This window comes from the organism of the source record quoted next, unplaced genomic scaffold, assembly GCF_019419815.1.
Source record: "Pyrus x bretschneideri cultivar Hongxiangsu unplaced genomic scaffold, Pyrus_bretschneideri_v1 Contig1, whole genome shotgun sequence".
NCBI classification, from domain to species: domain Eukaryota; kingdom Viridiplantae; phylum Streptophyta; class Magnoliopsida; order Rosales; family Rosaceae; genus Pyrus; species Pyrus x bretschneideri.
Window position 1 is genome coordinate 17,074,761 of NW_025999390.1, and position 22,929 is coordinate 17,097,689.

The following is a 22,929-nucleotide window of genomic DNA, read 5'->3' on the forward strand; positions in this document are numbered from 1 at the left end:
TCATAAGGACAAGACTAATCTATACCAAGCCTCACAAACATTGAACATACAGGGGCTAAATCAAAAGCCCAAAACGAAATAAATTTTTTTTCCAGGCCTTGCCCCTAACGGAACCCATTCTGTCATCTGATTCTGTTACAAATAAACTTCATTTTATTTACAAGTATGCCACTACCTCATTAATCCACTAGACAAAAATTAATGTGTTTGGTATTCAAATCGAGATGAAAGACACAGGAAGAAGGAGGAAATGAAGAAACAGAGAAAGCAAAATGGAGGCACCGAAAACAACGAAGCACCAAATCGTAGGAATCCAAAACAACGCCCTTTGGTTCGGACTTCACAACGTCAAGAGCGACCTCGTCGGCGCTCACCCTCTCAAATCTGCTTTGGAATCGACAAAGTTAACTCAAGAGCAGATAAATACGAAAATCTTGGGATACACTTATGGAAGTGCGTTTTCACTAAAGATGGATTCCCTTCTCGATTCTAGAGGCCTGCCAGACCAATTCCTTCTTCAATGCTGGGTTTGGAAGCTATGACTGGAAGATTGGATGATTTTGGCTTTAAGGATTACCTAAATGACCCCCTGGGAATCTGAAACCTTCCGGCCTGTGGACACATCATGCAATGCAAGTTCGCCTTGGGCTTTCAAAAGGTCCAATCTCCCCAAGCTTTATGTGATCCTCGTACACTTCCTCCCCTAAAGAAGAGGATTAGTAACCTTGTCAATGTTATTCTTAAAATGTGATTATCTGTTGCGCTGTGATTTGAAAGGTCCAGGCATTGATATTGTGGTATTGGCTTTCTTCCAACTGATGACAGTTTCTCTATTTGGCACTTCAAAAAAAAAAAATGCAAGTAACAAGAACCCAATTGATGTAAAAGTCAATTAAGTATAGCAGAGAGAGATGGGATTTGGGCTTTTTATTTGTTCATCGAAAAGTTAATAAATTATTAAACTCTACATTGGCAGGTGTCCTGCATGGCTGATGCGTGTCTGTGAGACTGACACCATCTCTGTGTACCTTGTTCCACATCCCTCTCCCTTAATCTTCTTTTGAATAACAATATAATATAAGCAAAATAACAATATAATATAAACAAAATAAGAAAAATAAAAAACTAAATTCTTTTAACTAAGCTTGTTTAGATGTACTTCTTGAATTTGAAGTTGAAGTTGAAGTTGAATTTGGAGGCAACAACTAATATTTATCTTCGATTTAAGTACTGTTGGTTGTCACTGATTGGTACCCCGAGCCCCAAGTCGACCTTCTTCCTTCCTTCCTTACCATGCATGCTTAATTATATATGTGCCAATCAATTATTAACACACTCGTTTTCTATTTGTTAATACTATAGAGACCAAATTTTTACCAAATTTTGTAAATCAAATGATGTAGATATTGATGATTGAATTATTAATTAAGCATTAATTAATGTGCTTATCATTTGGTTTGCAAATTTAGTTTAAAATTTGATCTTCTTTAGCATTATCCTCTATTAATTAGAAGGGCACACAAACATGCATGAACTCCAATTATAAAAATAGTCAGTCAATTTAATAACAGTGTAGTACATGCGTCAGTTTCATAAATAGTCAGTCAATTTAATAAATAATGTAGTACCCATGTCAGTTTCATAAATAGTCAGTGAGTTTAATAAATAGTGTAGTACATGTGTCAGTTTCATAAATAGTCAGTCAGTTTAATAAATAATGTAGTACCTGTGTCAGTTTCATAAATAGTAAGTCAGTTTAATAAATAGTGTAGTACCCGTGTCAGTTTTATAAATAGTGAGTTTAATAAATAGCGTAGTACCCATGTTAGTTTCATAAATAGTCAGTTTAAGAAATAGTCAGTATTAAGTTTCATAAATAGTCAGTCAATTTAATAATAGTGTAGTACTTGTGTCAATTTCATAAATAGTCAGTCAGTTTAATAAATAGTGTAGTACTCATGTCAGTTTCATAAATAGTCAGTTAGTTTAATAAATAGTATAGTACCCCGTGTCAGTTTCATAAATAATGAGTTTAATAAATAGTGTAGTACATGTGTCAATTTTATAAATAGACAGTCAATTTAATAAATAGTGTAGTACCTGTATCAGTTTCATAAATAGTCAGTCGATCAGTTTAATAAATAGTGTAGTACCCATGTCAGTTTCATAAATAGTGAGTTTAATAAATAGTGTAGTACCCGTATTAGTTTCATAAATGGTCAATTTAAGAAATAGTCAGTGTTCACTTTAACAAATAGTGATAGTACCCGTGTTTAGTATTAAAAAATAGTCAGTATTCAGTTTAAGAAATAGTTTAGTATCCGTGTTCAATTTCAGAAATAGTCTGTTTAATAAATAGTGTAGTATCCATGTTTAGTTTCAGAAATAGTACTCGTGTCCAGTTTCAGACATAACCATATAAAAAAAAATAGTGAGTGGAGAAATAACATTTCAATTTTTTAATTTTTTTTATGGTGAATGAAATTAAAAATATAGGTGAAAAAAAAAAAAGACAATCGGTGTAAATAGCCTTGGTCAAGATTGTAGCACAAGTAGTACCTGCATGAACAATTAAAATTTGTAATTACCAAGCTAGACAAAACTTTAAGCAAGATCAATCCATTATGTAATATTTAATTCAACTAAAAGAAAGAAAGAAAAAATAAACTTGTTAGTAAACTGCAGAGCTATAAAAGAATAGTATTATACCTCACATGTTCGATCTGATCCTCTGTTCTAAATTAAAATTAAGGAAACAAAACACAGATTTATACATGCATAGAAAACTAGAAAGCACTTGATGAAAATAAGATTTGGCACCTGCCACTGTCTCTCGCTCTCTCTCTCATCTAACAAAAGAACGACGAAATTTATTTTTTATTTTTTTTGCATTTGTGGTTTTTATTTTCAACAGTGACGTTTTGGATTATAATTTCAAAGGGTTGCGAACTTGCGGGATTTTAAAAGGTTTGTAAAAGGCAGTGTCAAAAGGCTTGGGAGTTGAAGAATGCTACATAGAGAAAGCTTTTATTTCCCATCTTAATTAATCTCAATTTTCTCATCAATCAAACAAAAGATAGAAAATCGAGTCACATATCTATCTACCCAAAAGTATCCTGGAAATTGATGGGGTCGGGAGGGATGTCATTGCAATCAGAAGACGCAGGTAAGCGTCCGATTGCCCAGAAGCCCCCCCTTGCAATTCTTGCACCTTAGGAACGGCGACCATGATCCAACTCCGCTAGGTTTCTTCGGCGGAAGGTAGATTCGGTAAGGGCGTGTCATCTAGGTCGTACAACGACATCTCCGCTTCTTTCCGAAGCGCAATCTGCATCTGTTCATCACATGCATCACGTTTCCACTGCCATTTTTCAAAGTTGGTGGTTGTTGATGCGTGTGTTGGAATTGGAGAGGGAAGACAGAGAGGAGTTGAATCTTAATTTAGTTGGAAGAGAAAATTACCTGGTCAGTTGGAAAACCAAAGAATCAAGTAAAATGGGAGCTCGTTGATTTGATGGAGCAGAAGATCTATATACATCATAGAGAAAATTACAAACATCATGGAGAAATAAATTTGAGATCTGTATACCTTTCCTCTCTCGCGAAACAGACCAAACAAACAGGAAAGCCATGACGTTAAGGGCAAAATTGGAAGTTCGATAAATTACATTTTTTGGGCTAATTTTGTTGGGCTGGTTTGATATTGGATTTTGTCCTAACCATTAAATAAAGTAATTAGGGGATTTTTGGTTAAAATATAAAGTTTTTTAGCTATTTTAGTTAGTTTTCCTTTTTAATTTTGGCAAACGTTGCAAAGGTGCCACGTAAGTCTTGTAGCTTGGTTAATAATTTTTTTTTTTTGAAACAAATAATATTATCTACACTAAAGGGGAGATGTGGGACTTAACCTCGCAATGAGCTAATAATAATGTAGTTCAAATTCACCTTTGGCTTGAACCTAAGATATTACTTACAAGTGAAGATGTATATCACTAGACCGTAGTACTAAATGGCTAACTTTTTCTAAGACTTAGCATTGCCACTTAGGAAGTGTTTGGAAGTATTTATAAAAAAGTGCATTGCCATTTAAGTGTATTTAAAAATGTTTTTAAAATAATTGAAACCGTTTCTTTTGTAAAAATACCAATGAATTCTAGAAAAATACTTAAATGTTTTGCGCAAGAATCACAGCTTGTTACTCAACTTACTTTGTATGTCCAACAGTAAATAAGTTTAAGGCTTAACAGCCTATCCACGAAGTTCTTAGATTCTGGCATATATAACGCATGGACTCTCATTGAAGATCTTGGTCCACGAATGTCCCTGCACCATCCATGCATAAGGATTCAACTTCAACATGTAATCTGTAATCTGTAATTCTCTATTGCGATGCGAAACACCAAATAATTGTCGAGTTGAGGGAACCTCGTATGGTCATAACACGCATATTACTTTATCTGATTAGTGGAATTTAAAGTTTGGTTTTACTACTGTTCAACTTAAACATAACTGGCACTAACAATATTTGTATAGATTTTTTTGTCCCTTGAGAGACAATTGTCATTGTAGTCTAATGATATTTCTCTTTGTAAGTGAGATGTTCGAATCTCGTGAATGACAAATTCATATTTACATACGCAATCATTTGTATTTTGTTTTTCCTTTTTCTAGGGCTGCAACTTTATTACACTATTTTGTAAGGTTTCTTCTTTTTTCTTGGTTAATTGGTTTGTTTTGGTGTGGGGTGCGGGACTGAAAATGTGACCACCAGCAAGCCAGCCAACTCTTGTCAGTTGTCCCTCTCGCAATTGTAAAAGAGATGGAATCATCTTTTTATGGTGAAGGTGCCAAAGAAGATGGGAACTGTTAGGATACTTTCGGCCAAGTGAATTTATCAACGCAAGAGCTTTTCCAATTAGATTGTGACCTGGTTATATTCCCTGATATGGCTGCGGTTGCTATCGGGGTATGACTTGCTTTGATATATATGAGAACATTTCTTCAGTGCGTAATGGGTTTCAAGTGTGTTGAATGTGCAGAAAATGTGATTGCAAAAGCCACGAATTCCTCAGACTTGACTTGGGTCTGCACTTTAAATTTTTTTATGATGTGCAACACAAATTCCTAGCAGTTTTCTTGGCTTGTTTAAATGCATGTATGAGGATTCGTATCGAGTTGCTCCAGACTTTCGGCATTATTTCATTATTCTGCATGTATGTGGAGAGGTCCTGGACAACATGGGCACTCTGCAGGCAACCATTTTTCTGCAAGGGTTGTGTACAGTTATGTGTGTACCCATTTATGAAATTACCCAATGAGTAAACGGTTATGAGCAAATAACTGCGGTTATCTGCCACCATAACCATTGTCCATTTTCTTCTGGTTTTGTTGGTAATTAATGTCGTCCAATGAGAACGAACCTACGATTTGAAAACAGTTTGAGGCTGTGCATTAAGGTTCTCCATTGGTGAACAAAAATACCTGGAATCTCACGCAAACACTCTGTGTGGCTTGCTTGGCCTTCCGATTTGCTGCAGTTGGCCACTGTGAAAGTGGGTACAGTAACAAATGTTTTGTGCTATATGGACATCATTCACCATGAACCAAAGGAAAGGATGAGAGATTTTCATTGGAGGCGATTAAAATTGCCAATTAGTACTGCAATTTAATGGTATTTCTCTTCACTTGTAAGTGAGATGTCAATGGCAGAGCGAGGATTTCTAGTGAGGAGGGGCCTCACACAAGTATAGAAGAAGACATAATATATATCCAAATAATTAAGTAGTCAAAATTAACATATTCATAAATAATTTTATCCATTTATAGTAATCATAATTATTCTCGACGAACTTCATATTTTGAAACCATTGCATAATCTCATCTATACTATTGAAATTATTATTAAACACAATAGCGAGAATTACTAAAAATTTTGCAAACCCTAAAACTCAAGAAAGAGATGGGATAGAATAGAAACAAATATTTTATAGAGAATAATAGAGTTTCACAAATCTTGTTGTTCTTTAGTCAATAAGTTTGGGATTTGGAATGGCTAAATATATGAAATTTAAGAGGAATAAGGGAATAGCTCTGCCGGTGCATAAGTGAAAGGTGATTTTTTTAATTAAAAGTGAATGTCGGGTTTTAATTTAATGTCATTGATTTGTGATACATGACCATTTGAAATATTATACTTAATTTTTGGATGGGATTTGGATGAAAAGATAGATAAATGATTGGATGCAAAGCAATAGATATAGGTATAATACTAATCTTGTTTTTTCGAGTCAGGGTAGGCCTAGGACTACCCTAATCCTCATGTGCCTCCACCATTGTGAGAGGGCTTATGTTCGATTATCGTTAAAAACGAATTTGAACCAAATTATTAGTAAACCATTATAAGCTAAGCCCACCCCCTCTTTCTTAAAGTAAATAATATCGTTCGTTAAAAAAAAAAAAAAAAAAAAACACAACAAAACAAAAAAGTTCATCCGACTAATTGCCATTATATTGGATTGTTTGTTAAGGTCTAAGGGCGGACCTTAGTTTAAGGGTTAGGATTTTTAGCATTCTTTGGGCCACTATATGTTACTAGTACTTGCTAAGCATGTAAACCCAATTATGTCTACTGAACTATAACTATCCGTTTATGTATTTAAATTCTTATGTTCATCTCAAGAAATTATGAATGAAGAATATTATATTTAATTTCTTATTTTTTTTTAAATTCCTCCTTTCTACGAAATGGGTTCCATCAAGAACCTATTAGAAAATGTGAGATATCACAAGAGATTTGTTTAATCTGGTTCCGTGATCTTTAGCTAGTTTATGAATTTATTTTCTCGAAAGTTAGTTGATTTAGGGAGGCTTGAGGCTACAACACACCCTACATTACCTAAAACTCCATTGCTGTTCAATCATTTTATGGAAATGCAAAAAACCAAAACACACTAAACCCAACCTAAAACAAGGAAACCAATTTTTGAAAATTCTATCCATATCCCCGACCACGCTCATTAGTTAACAGACCTCAACCTACACAGCTTTAACAAAATTACATCCATGTCATCCGTCAAACACTTCTTGGACCATTTTGCAAAAGCAGTTTCAACTATATGTAGAATCAATTTTATATATTTTTTTTATTAGAAACATTTTGTATACATTTTAGTAAAATCAATTTGTATACTTTCAACACAACTACGTACATACCACCAACCGACCCCTTATCGACTATTTTTGCATAAGCATTTTGAACTTTCAAGTATATGTAGATTTAGTTTTGGATTTTTTTTAGTAGTTCCAGTTTGTATACTTTTTAATAGAATTAGTTTGTACACTTTTAATAAAATTACATACATGTCATTAGCCCAACTCAACCAACCTCAACCATTTTCGCAGAAGCTGTTTCAACTACCTTTAAATCAGTTTTATATGCTCATAACCAGTTTGTATACTTTTTAATAGAAATAAGTTTTTATACATTCAAAAGAATATCTTATGAAAAAAATTGCTTAACTATCTATAGAATCAGTTTTGTATACTTTATTAGTAAAATCATCTTATATTACATAATAAAATCAAAGAATATAGATAGATGTTCAGTCTCATGCTCGTGGTGAGTTTTTAAATTTGGAATTTGCTATTCTGACTAAGCCTGTACAAATTTATAGATAATATTTAAGTACTTACTTTTTAATTCGACCCAACTAAAAAGTACAACTTGTTTTTTGTCTTTTAAAGCTCGAGAAAAAAATATTGTTTATTTTAAAACAATAAAACATATTTTAAAATGTCATTGTACAAAATTAAAAGGTGAGTAGTCAAGTATCGTGAATTTATTGTTCTTGCGTACTAATAAATTTTTTATCTGAATGTGATCCTAAATTAAGACGGGTGATTGGTCATTGCCGTCTCTAAACAAAGTAGCAATCCATCCAAAGGGCCCCATGCATCCATAGGATAAAAAGAAATGCAATCCAAGTCAATGCAAGTGACGGGATTCTGCATATGTATTTGGGTAAGAGGCTCTTTAAGATAAGGGGTTTTTTTTTTATTTTTTTTTATTTTTTAAATAGGAATTAGTCGTGAGACTTGCTCTATTTCGAATTTCAACGATTCGAATCATTTATTTTGCAAGGTTTAATTCATGGATCTTCATTTCAAACTTCAATTCAATTTGAAACTATTTTCTTATTTAATTATCACGATAAAATTTCATTATTTCTTATAGAACGAAGTGTTTGTTTATTGCTCTAAACTCAATTAGATGTATCAAATATTTCCGATTTGGCTAATATTTTGCAAAGATGAAAAAATAGACGGTTCAGATCGTTAAAGTTCTATGTGGTGTGGGTCCCAAAACTATTTTCCATTTAAAAAAAAATAGGGATGCCTTCCCTTAAAGGTCTCCTTAGACCATGTCCGACCCATGGGATAAAGCTTAAAATATAAGCTTTAAAACCCCCCACACCATCTCCAACCACTGGGCTAAAATAAGCTAGGGGAAGAAAATATATCATTGGGCTAGATTCCCTTCAAGATTTAAGCCTGACTTAAATTATTTTGAACCCACAAAACTGTCATATTTCAAGCCTTATTTTGTTTTTTACTTATAATATAACGGCTATGATCAAATGAGATCAAATCTAAGGATAAAAAAAAAAAAAGATTTGACGACCCAAAATTAAATGTAACTACTAAAATTATTTAAGAAAATTATTTAAATCAAATTTAACTTAAAACTTTATAAATATCTATGTATTTGTATGATTTTTAATTACTTGTCAGAATTTAAATATTTTTAGATTAAAATGCTCATAAAAATAAATTAGAATAATTTACATAAATTTTATTTTCAAAAAAAATACCATAACAAAAAAAAAAAAAGGGTAAAATCATTATTTAATAATATCGGGCTAAAATGTTAAGCCATAAGGGTTGGAGAAGAAAAATAATTTTTGGGTTATGGCTTAAAATTTTGAACTTTATCCCCAAATGTTGGAGATGGTCTTATGAATAATGTTAGATAGACTAAATATGTAGACAAAATTTTGTAAACTAAATGACATCACATTTCTATTGTGTTAAATAATAATATAATCAACAAGTTGTGAATCTTTATTTATTTTCACCTCAATAGGGTGCTTATGTTAAAACAAATTTAACAAGAAAGATAATCCTACTTAACTTAATATATGGTAATTATTTCCTCACGTGCTATGTTTAACCAAAAGTGATCGATAATTTGTCAAAGCCACATGCGTGCACGTTAAACTGAGTTAGTTTGTTGATCTGAAGGCGATAACTTTTTGCAGCCACCTAAATCAGGAACAAGCTAGAAAATACCTCGTAGTCGCACTCCTCAAGCAAATAGTCAAAAAAAGTAAAGAGCATAAACCTAAAAAGCCAAAAGCACTAAGACATTTTGTATAAAATTTCGTTGCAAGTAAATAAGTCGGGCAATATATTTAGCAAATATTTGTATACTTTGATAAAAAAGAAGTATATATAGAAGAATGACGAAAATGTAGTCATCTATGATCACCATGATGCATTTCAAGTTGAAGTTGTTTTGCAAACATAACTTGATCGACAAGTATTATGCGGATAGATTTTCGAGATGAATCTTCAAGTGGCTTTGAGGGATATCTCTTTCTATTGAACAATTACTAGAAGGTGATAGATTCCTTAATTATTGCACATTTATATATCCCATACTTATCTACATAAACCCAAGCAACACACAATCGGTCATGCAAAGTAGTGAAGGCTTTGAGGTGAAGTCAAATTTCATATCTATAGGCAAAGTTATCCGATAATGCCTTACGCCTAAGAACTATTTGCATACTACAACCCGGAACTTTGCAATGTTTGACATGTGGTAAGCATTCATACCTTTAAGCTTCTTGTTCAATGGACAAACACTTGTATATCCACACGTGACCAACATGTATAACACGAGACCATGCTAACCTTAATGCATTATACATCGCACTTACCAGGTCATTGTCCAATTGACTTTTCAAAAGGCTAGGAACTTTGTTTAAGGACCAAGTGACTATGGAATACAAGTCTTTTTGCCCTAATCTCGTTTAGGGCATTGCTTCCAACCTTAAATCATATGGACTCATTCATAGTATATTATCTCTATAATATGAAGCCAAAACTCATGAATGAATACTTGTCTTTTATTGATTAATTACTATGTATTTACTACATAATATCCAATATTACAAAATTAACTTTTTTGGAAAGCAGTTTCAACATCACATAACAAAATAATTGGAAGCTTAGTTGATTAGTACTTAATTAATTAAGAACCAATTAACTAAAAATTAATCATGCAAACGTTACTCAATTAACTTATGATCACACCACATTATATGTTAGCTAGTTGATATAGCTATTATAACAATAAAAACCTTATTTCTCTAAGTCACTGGTTGAGATAGCTATGAATTACTATTAACCCTTGGACTAAGAGCATGCATCTCCAATGGAAGATGCAAAATCCCTTGAAATGTGTAGTTTACATTTTTAGTTGGTTGAAAAACTCTCCAAAAGAGAGATGTAAAGCATTCTTCTTCGCCGAAAAATGGAAAAAAGCCCTACTTTACATCTTTTTTACATCTATTGAAGGTGGGTCCCACTAATCTCAGAGATGCAAAATGAGATGTAAACATGATTTTACATCTCAAATTTACAAATTTTCATTGGTGATGCTCTAATATAAAAAAATGATCAAATTCAAAAGATAATGGGTTAATTATTATTTTTTTTTTTTTTTTTTTTTTTTTGTGGTTGAGTTAGGGTCAAATAATTATCATAGCAAAAGTAGTTGAACATTTGAAAAATTAAACTTCTTCCCAATTATGTTATGACACAGTCTGATACATTAAAAAATTTCTCCTCCCCTTCCACCCTAGCTCCCTTCTCCCCACTCTCATGCCCAACCAGCCACGTTGCAAACCCATCAAAAATCAACATGGGATATTGATTCAACTCCACAAAGCCTATGCGCGTAATTTAAAAATTATATTTTGAGTTTTTCTTTGGGCCTTTAATCCTTTGTTGAATAGAAAAAAACTTATGCATTAAGCAAAAACCTTTTCAAATACATTTTTGTTAAATAAAAACATTTTAAAACTAATTTTATTGATAATCGACTATATAAACCATACATAGGAGAACAATGTAATAGTTGTATGTTTAACTCTCACTATTGTAATAAGATGTTTGTAGTTCAGTTGGTTAAAGCATTTACTTTTGCGCTTAAAATTATGAAGCTTAATTTCAACAATAATTTTTCACTATTTAGAGTTTGGACCACAAGATGATGGTGTTAATTGCTATTAGACATCCATGTTGTATCCAAAAAAAAAAAAAAGGGCCATGAAATAATTCTCTTTTATTGGACCCATCTTATATTTTGTAACCTAGTTCACATGACACATTAACATTTTCCATCGATCAAAGACAACTCTTGTGATTTTGTTGGATATCAAAACGACTTTTGTTCCATCTTAATTAATTAACTTGTCATTTTATAGTCGATTGCTTTGTGTCCTCTTGTTGTCGTCCTTGTCCTCGCATGTATTCCAAGTACCATTTGCTTGTTTTATACATGAATTACGTTATGCACTTGCAAATTCGGATCATACAACAAATAACATCTATATATATATTTTTTTTAACATTGTAATGTCGTGCATGAGAGCTTACAAATTCATTACAATGTCCTATATCCGTTAAACAACCAGTTAATTAATCATCAAATGAAAATGTATCAACTGTGAGTCTCACACTTTTATTGATGTGATGTCAAAGTTGTGTCGCGTGAACAAACTTTATATTAAGTTTAAGGAAAACTAATGAAAAAAGTTTGAAAACTTTAAGTTTTAATTAAAAGGATAAAAATGTGTTGTAAGTGAATACACTTTTACTGATGTGCTGTCAAAATTGTGTTGCATGAACAAACTTTATATTAAGTTTAAGGAAAACTAATGAAAAAAGCTTAAAAACTTTAAGTTTTAATAAAAAAGATAAAAATATGTTGTAAGTAAATAGTACCATAAGTAAAATTTTAAAGTAAAAATATTATTTTCGTTAAAAATAAATAGTACTAAAAGTGTTTCGTTAAAATTTCCTAAATCTAATGAAAACTAATGGTTGTGTGTTTCGTTTTTCTCTTCTTCTTCTTTTCCCTTTGTTCAATGCGATCAAATCTTATCTCCAGAGAGTAGAAAGAGGTGTGGGAGGTGGAAGCAATGATATTCAAAGTTTGCATGAGGTTGGATTATATTATATCGTCCTGCAATTTCTGGGAAAAATAACAAGCCACGTGTCATCCTTTAAATCCAACGTGTAAACCAGTAAACCCAAAAAAAATAAAACAATAGAAAAAAGAGCAGTAATTGCACATGGTGCGGCCTAGAAAACCCAACCACGTGTCCTGATCAGAAGGGGGTGAGAGCACCAATCAAGACGAAAGTTGTTTGACTTTTATGAAATTAAAGCAGCGGTCGTCGATCAAAACGCATTCAAACACTGGACTAAACGACAAACCCAATCGTATCCCTCGTCCGACAGTGTGCCTAAGAACGCCCAAATTCCGACACGTGGAACGGATTAGCCTCCGTGTCTGTAATTAGAAACTTGAACAACAAGTCATGGCCTACTCAGATTAATCCCGTACTTTCCACTAATTAAACTCGATTAAACATCTATTTTATATAAAACCTGTTATTGGCACTCAAGAGATTTTATTTTACACTAGGCTCCACATGTGTTTTCTTTAACAATCGATATTATTTACAAAAATAGATAAGAAAGTGAACAAGCTTTACAATAGACGAGTCATTATGTTATTCATATTCATATTTGGTATTTTACTTACAAATAAAAAGAAGTACAATTAAACAGTAATAACGTCACTTTTTATAAAAAGTTTGAAGTATAAAAAATTTTGAAAGTTGCAATAATTTTATTTATTTATTTATCACTTTCTCTCTCTCTCCTGAAAAATCGGTGAGCAAAGACTTTTCCTTAAACTCTCTCTCTCCCCTCTCTCTCTCTAGAATCTCAATCTCGTTGTGTTCTTTAGCAGTCTTATAAAACCCTGCAACTTTGTTCTTGTTCTGGTTTCTATTTAGCTGAAATCTCAATAGGGCTTTTTCAAACGGTGGTCAGTCAGCTGAGAAACCGGCTGAAAATTTTGGGTTTGGTCAAGTTTTGAGACCTGGATCGAATTTTGACTCTTGTAAAATTTGGGTTTTTTTTTCTTCTTCGTCCATAGAAATCTCTGAGCTGGGCGAGAAACTTTTATTTTACAGTCTGGGGTTTCTAAATGATTGTGTTTTCTGGGGTAATGTAAGCTTTGGTCAGAGATCCATCACGACAGAGCTGGTAGGTGGGCATAGGAAAACAAGAGGGGACGCTGACTGGTAGACGAGAGAGAGATGAAATCAAAGCCCTAGAAAATGAACAATTTGTATCTAAATTCAGTTCCTTAGAGTTCCTATCCAAGTGTTAGATTTTTGCTTTTTGTCCTGTAGATTGAAATTAAAAAAAAAAAAAAGAAAAGAAAGAGAGAGAAATCAAAATCTCAGCTCTGATGCCGACCGACCTAGATAATTCCCCTACAGCTTCAGGTGAAGCTAGCGTTTCCTCCTCCGGCAACCAAACCGCTCCGCCCAAACCCGCCACCAAGAAAAAAAGAAACTTGCCAGGAATGCCAGGTAGCTCAAAAAACAAAATACCATTTTTTTTTTCTTCAAATTTTTCTTAACTTTGTTCGGATTACTGATTGGATTTCTGGGTTAATTTGACTTTTGGGTTTTGTTGCAGATCCAGATGCAGAAGTGATTGCTCTGTCGCCGAAGACCCTTTTGGCGACGAACCGATTCGTCTGCGAAATTTGCAGCAAAGGGTTTCAGAGGGATCAGAATCTGCAGCTTCATCGGCGGGGCCATAATCTGCCGTGGAAACTGCGGCAGAGGTCGAGCAAAGAGGTGAAGAAGCGAGTCTACGTCTGCCCGGAGGCCTCCTGTGTGCACCACGATCCGTCTAGAGCTTTGGGTGATCTTACTGGAATCAAAAAGCACTTTTGTAGAAAGCACGGTGAGAAGAAGTGGAAATGCGATAAGTGCTCAAAGAAGTATGCGGTTCAGTCGGATTGGAAGGCTCATTCCAAGATTTGTGGCACCCGAGAGTACAAATGTGATTGTGGGACTTTGTTCTCAAGGTTTGCTAATTAATAAATTTTCGATTTTGTCTTAGGATTTTATGTTTTTTTTGGATTAAATTGTTAGGTTTTTGGATTTGTTGTTATAGTTGTCTTTTTTGTGTTTAAAGGAGGGATAGCTTCATCACTCACAGGGCTTTTTGTGATGCTTTGGCTGAGGAGAGCGCAAGAGCCCCCACCACCACCAGCGCCACCGCCACCACCGCCGCCGCCGCCGCAGCAGTGAATTTGAATTCAGAGTCGGACCCAAGAGCTCAATCTGTTAATTCACCTCCACAACCACTGCCGTCACCGCCTCTGCCGGCCGCAGCTCCACCCCAGCCTACAACTTCATCAGTTCCGTCCCAGTCAGCTGGTGTGTTATCTTCATCCCCGCCTACACAAAGTCCAGGTAACACATGTCCCAAATTGGAAAATTTTCAATCTTTTCAGTTGGGTTTTGTCGGATGTGTTTTCAGCCTGAAAACAAACAACAAAATCTATGTTGTTTTTAATTGTCGTTGTTTTATTATGTTGTGTGTCTCTTGCTATGGATCTTGGAGTTTAGTATTTTTTTGTCGGTTATGAAATTTGTTTTCAGCTGGGTTTGTAATATATTACTGTATTGGTAAATTTATCAAAGATTTGAGGGGATTTAACAAATTAATTAAAAATTAAGCTTCCTGGAGATTTTGTATTAAACTTTAGTGATTCAAAAGCTGAAAGGGGAAGAGGAAGTGGGTTTAGAGAAAGGACACCATTATTGATCCTCCTTTTTCTTCAAAAGTTCTTTCATATAGAAAGGTCTTAACTTTCTATGCCTGCATTTTTAACTTTTAAATGACCCCTTTAATTTACATCCTTTTGTCCTTTTGTTGTTGTAGTGAGAGAGTTGCCAGAAAATCCCACTCAAGTTGTAGAAGCAGTGCCTGCTGTGGCGGGTAGAAAGGGGAATTGTAGCAGCAGCAGCAGCAGCAACAGCTCAAGCAGCAATGGCAGTACAAGCAGTGGTGTGTTCGCAAGTTTATTCGCTTCCTCAACAACATCGGCGAGCTTGCAACCTCCTCAACAGCCTGCATTTACTGACTTAATTCGAGCCATGGGGCATCCAGATCAATCAACCAACCTAGCTCCATCTTCTTCAATGGAGCCCATTTCTCTTGGCCTCTCAACCAGCCATGGATCGTCAATTTTCGAGTCTGCAGGGCAGGAGCGTAGGCAGTATGCGCCTCCACCACAACCAGCTATGTCTGCGACAGCACTGCTTCAGAAGGCTGCTCAAATGGGCGCAGCAGCAACCAATGCATCGTTGCTTCGTGGGTTTGGCATTATGTCATCCTCAACGTCTTCCACGCAACAAGAGAGTATGCAATGGAATCAAAGGCCAGCAGAACCAGATAATGTCTCAGTTGCTGCAGGGCTTGGACTTGGTCTTCCTTGTGATGGAGGTTCGGGATGGAAGGAACTAATGATGGGAAGTCCTCCAGTGTTCGGTCCAAAGCAAACCACACTCGATCTTTTGGGATTGGGAATGGCCGCCGGTAATAACCCCAGTAGTGGCCTATCAGCCCTAATCACATCAATTGGTGGCGGTCTAGATGTAGCTGCTGCAGCTGCATCCTATGGAGGTGGAGAATATAGCGGTAAGGACTTGGCAAGAAGCTCATGAAACTGGACAACTAAAGAAGTCATTTTCTTTCATTTGACTTGAGGAAGGGGTATATAAGGTGCAGGTTGATCTCGTACATGGAAAACGAGGGCGAAAACGACCTTGTCTTGCCGGTGTAGACTTTGTCGCAAGCTAAGTCCGAAGATTGTTTCAGGTTTCGTCCGGCTTCTGTTTAAATGGGGGTTTTAGCATAGGCTTCTATGTACGTATGTCACTTTCTGTAAGCTTGAGGTGGATTTGGTGAATCAGTATGTGTACCTACTACTGCATACGTTCTGTAATTTTGTCAAGTTTGTATAGCTAAGCCTGGTGATGAAAGGCTAAGTGGATGGATCCTACCAATTTGGGTTTACAGCACTAGGCCAGGTAGAGGTAGATGGGATGGGGGACATTGTAAATTACTGTTTGATTACCCTGTTTTTTAGGTTTTCTAGACTTGGTCAAACTTCCAATTTCCTCCACTTTGTAGTTCGTATGTACAATTAAATTAAATTATTATATTTGTTGTATATTTAATTAATTTTCTTTTGGTTGGCATGTTGGTTTCTGTTGGTGAAAGATGTTGGACGGTAGAATTTCACATTGGGCGTATGACAATGATATACAATTAATATATGTGAGTTTTCGTTTTTTAATATTACCGAGATTTTCTGTAATAAAAGTCAACACGTAGTAATAGGTGGTTAAGTTGAAACAATGTTTGTGATGCTGGTGGTGCGTCACGCTGGGTTCTAAAGTTTATCACGAGAAGTTACAATAATTCATGGTATGAGATGTTACGCTGACAATGACAACATACTTTGTAAGTTGTTCTCGTTCAACAGTGTCATCATGCTTTGTAAGCTCTCGTTAGCGCACAGCAGGATGAGATTTGGGATTTTAATGACTTGGAGAAATTACAAGAAATTTGTGCCAGTGTGCAGTTTTACATAATTGATTGAACGCGGCTAACATGGTCCCCAAAGACAAAAATTGAATAGCGTCTTTAATGTCTTGAAATGGTCCTGTGTTGTGCAGTGTATATAGTAGGATCCTTACCTATTTCATATTAAATTCAAGTTCAATTCATAGGTGTAATCCAATAAATATTTTCAATTCTTTATCTCGAGAGATTCTACTGTATTTCTGTTGGACCTTTGAATCCTAAAATTTATCCTTATGTCGCAACAGAATCTCAGTTTCACTTGTAAATCATATGAAACAGAGTATTGCTATTTCGATTGACATTCCTCAAATATTTCACTCGACTTTAGAACATAAAATCAGTCACTTTTTTCTTCAATGTTTATAAAGTTTTTCAATCAGCAACACCAAAGGCATTGGGTTGATCTTCAAATTTCTCATTCTACACTCCTCACAAGTGTATAAAATCAAATTTGAACACGTAAATAAATAAATATATTTTGTTGGGGAGAGAGTCAATATCTTGATGTTTGAATAGAAGTTGATCGCGACTGTCCAAACTCCGATGTCATCCTCCTCCTGCATTTCTCCTTAATTAGCAAATACAAGAATTTAAAATTTTGAATTGTTTTAGAGAGAATGGGGTAATAATAAATATTTTCTTATTAAAATAAAATTAAAAAGAGGAACAAGAAGATTTATTGATATATAAATTCTACCTTGAACTACCAATACTTTATGTTGATACCATACCTATAATTTGTCAACCACATCTTTTGCCTGCAATGCAAGGAAAAGATCACTAAAATATTTAAAACAAAAAATAAAGAAATATAGATTTGGATGGATTAAAATATGTATAATCTAGGTTGTCAACCATTGCCTGCTTTACTAAATATACACAATATTCTGACCTTTTCTTCTTTTAGATTTTTTTTTTAATTAAAAAGTTGTCTTTAGAATGTTGTTAAGAGCACTCTAAAAAAAAAAAAAAAAAATCATTTCTTACTGATTTAGTGCATGAAGAAAAAATAATGAATTTTTTCAGTGCTAATAACCGTGTTGTGGAATATATATTAGCTCAATATAGTTTCGAGTGTGAACAAGACATGCTTTGATTTGAAGAAATGTTTGATGTAATTCTAATTTTACTCTTTATTTATAAGATTGGGTTGAAAGGTCCAACAAAATCTTATTTACACATGCTCACTCTTATGTTTTCTTTTCTTTTGGACACACCTTCTCCTTTCCCTGTTTTTAGGGTGGATGTGGTCACATGAAATGTATGAGAGCAAATTTCTGTCTTGGATTGAATTGATGAAAACATGCACACACAAAGAAAAGAGAGAAAACGAAGTTAGACTAATACCAGTGAATCGACAGTGACTTCTGTAAGGAATAGGAAATGGTCAACTCATCGTGAAATTCGGAGTGAAATGGTGGTTTCACCTACTTGTGATAATTCTCCGCCTGGTAAGAAGCATAAGGCAGATGATGTGTAATTCAAGAATCGAAGTGACACGACTTGGTCGTAGCCGGTTTGGAATCAACTTTGACTGGGTGGGTGTATGGTGTGGGCGATAGAGTGAGGTGTTGAGCTCAATGGTGGAGATATTAGCGATTTGAGTGCCAAGAACAGATGTTGTGCCCACCCCCCCAGAAAAGATTGAGGAGGAGTAGGGTGGGATTGTAGTGATAGTAAAAATATGCAAGCAAAGATTTTTCAATTTGTAGTGTTTTTTTTTTATAATTTTTTATGATTTTAAACTTTTTGATGGGCCAAATGCTTGCTACATCATCGTCTTTAACAGAAAATTTTTAACGCTAGACTAAAGCCATCTCCAACCCTTAGCCTAAAAACCTAAAACTTTTAGCCCAGAAAATTTAGGTTTTAATCCAGAAACAGCTTTTCTGCTCCAACTTTTATGGCCTAAAATTTTAGCCCCAGATTATTAAAGAATGAATTTAGGCCTTTTTTTGTTTTTAAATTAACTTAAAAAAAATTATGTAGACTATCCTAAATTAATTTTATGAACATTTTAACCTAAAAATATTTAAATTCCGATAAACATTGAAAACTCACTAAACCGACACATGAATGTAATACCCTGAAAATTTAAACATATGAATTAGATATTCATAATTATGAATATGCGGAGGAAATCGAAAATAAATCGATTTATGGTTATGAAAATAGAATTGGGAAGTTTGAAGTTCGGAAATTTATTATTTAAAATCCGTAGACTTTTTGAGGTCACAATTTATATTTTTGAATAGAGCTCAACCTCACAAATGCGTAGGCGCAAACCGTTCGTGAAACAGAGTTATAACAAAGAAGTTATTAACGTTTGAACTTAGGGACATTTTTGTAATTTTGGCTTTCAATTTTAGAAGGTTCTAGTTTTTCTAGAGTAGGGATGGCTGTGATGAAGCCATGTGTATGGCTGCGATGGGAAACAAAGAAGAAAAAGGAGAGATAGAAGAGGGATCAGACGGAAGGAGGGAAAGGGAGAAAAGAAAAAAAAAAAAAGGGGGGGGGGGAACGAGAGTTCATCCCGATTCGATTCGTGACAGCAACCCGGTGCCAAATTGCCGCTTTCCATGACGGAAATTCCGCCATCCCTCACTTGGAAATACCTACCTAACATCTCCTCTACCATTTTCACCCAAAATTAGGAAAAGTTTAGTTGAAATTTGGTGGAAAACCCACTATGGGTGCCGCGGGTATCCTTGGCCGAACTCCATCAATTGTGAAATGTTTTCCTCCAATTACCACCATGACTAGATTTCCCTTGAGGCCTAGAACAAAGCCCAAACAACTGTAGGGGCGGCGGAGTACCGGAGGTGACGATTCGAGGCCACCCATTTATAGGGTTTCTGGTGGGTACGAGGCAAATTGGAGCCTTTCCCAGACAAATTGGACTTGGTCGCAGGTATAAAGTTTTCTCTACTCTTTGAGATCTTTATTTCTGTAATTTTTGAGAGTTTTTAGAAATAATTGAATTTTCCGGCAAGTTGGGCGGCCGACCGCCACCCACGGGAGTGGGTGCGGGTGCGGCGGCGCACGGCCAGAGAGACAACATTGTGTTTTTATGCGAATTTCGTTATTCTAATTATATTTTTGAGATCTAACTACTGTGAGTTGAATACTAATATGTTTGTGGTATATGTTGGATTAAATGAAAATACTCGGATTTGGGTTGAATTTTGGAAATGTGAACTACGAATGGCTTGATCCCTATTTAACGTACGTAGGTAGTCTAACGAGATGTTAGATGCAACCATAAAATATGTGAAGTTAAATAAATTAGAATTTAGATTACAAAATGGGAATAGGTCCATAAAAGGAATTGGTGATAAAATATGAAAAATAATATCATACATTTGGTAAGGAGTTATAATTATGGATCATGGGTGGAATTAAGGCTTGTAAATAATGAATCAAATTTATAGTAGTCAAACAATCGGGTTTAGACCTCTTGTTGGGAATTTATTATGAGAAAAGGAAATAGCAGGTATATGGAAGAGAAGAAATGGAAATCAATTGAAAGTGTGATGGCATGTGTTGTTAAGTCAATGATGATTATTGAGCATATGTGGAATCAAGGCTTTGATATAAGGATTAGTGGTGAATGGTAGTGAATTAGATAAATATTTTAATTTGATCTTCCATAAAATAAGTGAGATTGAATAATCGAGATAAAATCCTTGTTTGAGAGATTGATCTAAGTAAGGAATACTGAAAAATAAGAGTTTACCCTTATGTTTTGGTGAGTAAATTTTTGGGCATAAATAGTTGTGTGGCATCATGAAACTTAAGTAGAGATTTGTAATTGTAGATAGTTAAAAGAAAAAAAAAGTTAATTTGGGCCTATCAACAAAATTAATACCTGAAAATAAATATTTCGAGGGCATGTCGTTACAATGAAACTCATGAAACATTATAGAAGAATATGAAACACATGATAGAGATGTATAAACACAAGACACATGAGCAAACACATGGTTTTGGAAGATGGTAGAAAGAAAAATTGGAGGAATTGTAGGAGAAAAGTGAGTTTTGTGTACATGTTTCAACAAATATATAGGTATTTATAGAGTTTTTGGGTGACTTTTGAGTTAAATAATTTTTAATAATTATTTTAACCGTTAGATTTTTTTTTTTGAACAGTTAGATTTGATCATATTCAATCTTAGTCGTCGGATTCAATAAATTTATAAATATAAAACAAAAATATTAACTAAATTAAATGTGAACCGTTGGATAACCAACAACCCATTTGAATATGAGCCGTTGATTAACCAAAAGACCCGTTGGGCTCAATTTTAATGGCAGACAAGTGAGAGACACACCCATGTGAGTGAGGGCTCCACCACTAATCTTGGCCTAAATCTAGCTTTTTTTAGGTTTTAGGTCCAATTAGAACTTGGGTTGGAATGGATTAAGGGAATAGAAGGGGAATTATAGGTTTTAGGTCATGGATTGGAGTTGGCCTAAGAGAAATATGATTTTGGGAGAAAAATGAGACAAGAGAAAATTAAAGATAACATAAGGTTAATAAAGTGAGAATAACATGTAAAATTTGACATTACACGCCTGCTAGCTTGGCTTCTAACCCACAACTCTTTCCCTCTCCTTCTCTCCCCCTCTCCCCTTCTCCCTCTGCCTCCCTCCCTCCCTCCCCCTGAATTCTCCTAAAGCATAACACCAACATACAACCCAAAGACACAAATTTGTGGATAACGAAGCTCCAAGGATACAATCCAAATTGACCAAAATAACACCTTCAAAGCTTCATCTATCAACTTCTCTTCTTGGTCGGATTCAGTTCCAGCATTGGTTTTGCCTAGCTCGAAAAGGGTGCCTTTTTCTGGTTATCCTGTCAACTGCTTTTACATTCCATAGCAACAATGTTCGCATGCTTCAAAGTTTGAATTTTCGATTGGTTTTGATATAGGTACCTTGTGTTATTGCTCAGAAATCAATTTTTGAGATAATATTGTTTGGTGGTAACTTAATTTGTAGAAGTGATTTGGAAAAATTGCATAATTCTGGTAAAATAATAAAATTTAAGTGAATATTTAAGCATTGTTATTGTGCATGTAGCTAAAAGCTCACATCTTTTGTGATGAAATTCAAATTTTTGTTACCGTTTTTTCAGGTTTAAGAGCCATACGCCTCGGCCCGGAAGTTGAACAGTCTTAGAAGCATTAGGTTTTAGGTTACTGTGGTAAATTAGATGTTCTGTGACTGTCAGTGATGAGACATTATCTTCGATACCAAAATTTGGGTCCGGTTTACTTTGGGAGGGTAATTGAATCAAGGGTGTTTTACATAAGGAGCTAAAATGTGGTCCGGGATACTTCCCAAGGTGAACCCTACTGTATGTTCTAGTATTTAGAAAGTGAGAAGCGGGAGCGGGTTAGGACATTTAAAAACTTTACTACCTTGTCGTGGGAAATTGTTGTCACGGAGTTCAGGGTTGTCGTGGGAAAATCTATGGCTGCTTCAAGTTTGACACTTGTCTTTGGAGACGTTTATGTTGATGGATTAATTTCAAGTTACGAGTGTTCGAGCAAAGGAAGATTTATCTGGAGAATGTTCCTGGGACCTTAGCACAGCTCCCTAAGGGATTGTCACTTTGGATGTGTAGTCAAGCTCTTACTTGCTGATATGCTACAAGAAGAAGACAAAGTCAGTTCTGAAAGGTGCTTACACCTAAGGCCCTGAGGCTCGCAATCAAAACTAACTTAGTGCTAGGCGTGCCACTGCTATCTCAGTATAGTATATGTAGAACAAGTGTGTTTTAAATTGATTACTTGCGCCCCGAGTTACTTTAAACTTCTTGTTATCAAAGGATTGTCTTGGATGGGTTAAGTCCACATTAAGTTCTTTTTCTTGCCTTGTAAACAAGGACTTTTAGTTCATGGTCTTGATGTTTGAATGAAGGGAGTCCAGAACCCCTTAAGTCATTTGTTTGATTTCAAATCACAATTAATGAAAACATATTGATCAAGTTAACCAGATCCAGATGCAAATGGACTTCTTAAAATAGAAAAACAGGTGAAAATAACTTGAATACATACTGGAGAATGCATTAAGTAATAAATCTACTAATTTAGAAAACAAACA

At 34.7% G+C, this 22,929-nt stretch overlaps 1 protein-coding gene, 1 long non-coding RNA gene and 1 pseudogene across 3 annotated transcripts; 2 read left to right on the forward strand and 1 right to left on the reverse strand.

Moving 5' to 3' along the window:
• Nucleotide 1: 1 nt before the first annotated feature.
• On the forward strand, nt 2-684 carry LOC125479736 (annotated as a pseudogene).
• Nucleotides 685-3,015: 2,331 nt separating this feature from the next.
• LOC125472223 lies at nt 3,016-3,701 on the reverse strand. Of its 2 annotated transcripts, none has more exons than XR_007254179.1 (2): nt 3,463-3,701; nt 3,016-3,361 (listed from the first exon to the last, which is right to left on the reverse strand). It is a non-coding gene; the product is annotated as an uncharacterized LOC125472223 (long non-coding RNA). The 2 variants fall into 2 exon arrangements; XR_007254181.1 differs by having other exon boundaries at nt 3,016-3,334; nt 3,463-3,553.
• Nucleotides 3,702-13,018: 9,317 nt separating this feature from the next.
• On the forward strand, nt 13,019-16,413 carry LOC125479737 (zinc finger protein GAI-ASSOCIATED FACTOR 1-like). The gene is made up of 4 exons (XM_048589488.1): nt 13,019-13,739; nt 13,849-14,245; nt 14,356-14,636; nt 15,109-16,413. Exons 1-4 carry the CDS (start codon nt 13,616-13,618, stop codon nt 15,891-15,893), a joined length of 1,587 nt encoding a protein of 528 aa, XP_048445445.1. The 5' UTR covers nt 13,019-13,615; the 3' UTR covers nt 15,894-16,413.
• The last annotated feature ends 6,516 nt before the right edge of the window (nt 16,414-22,929 follow it).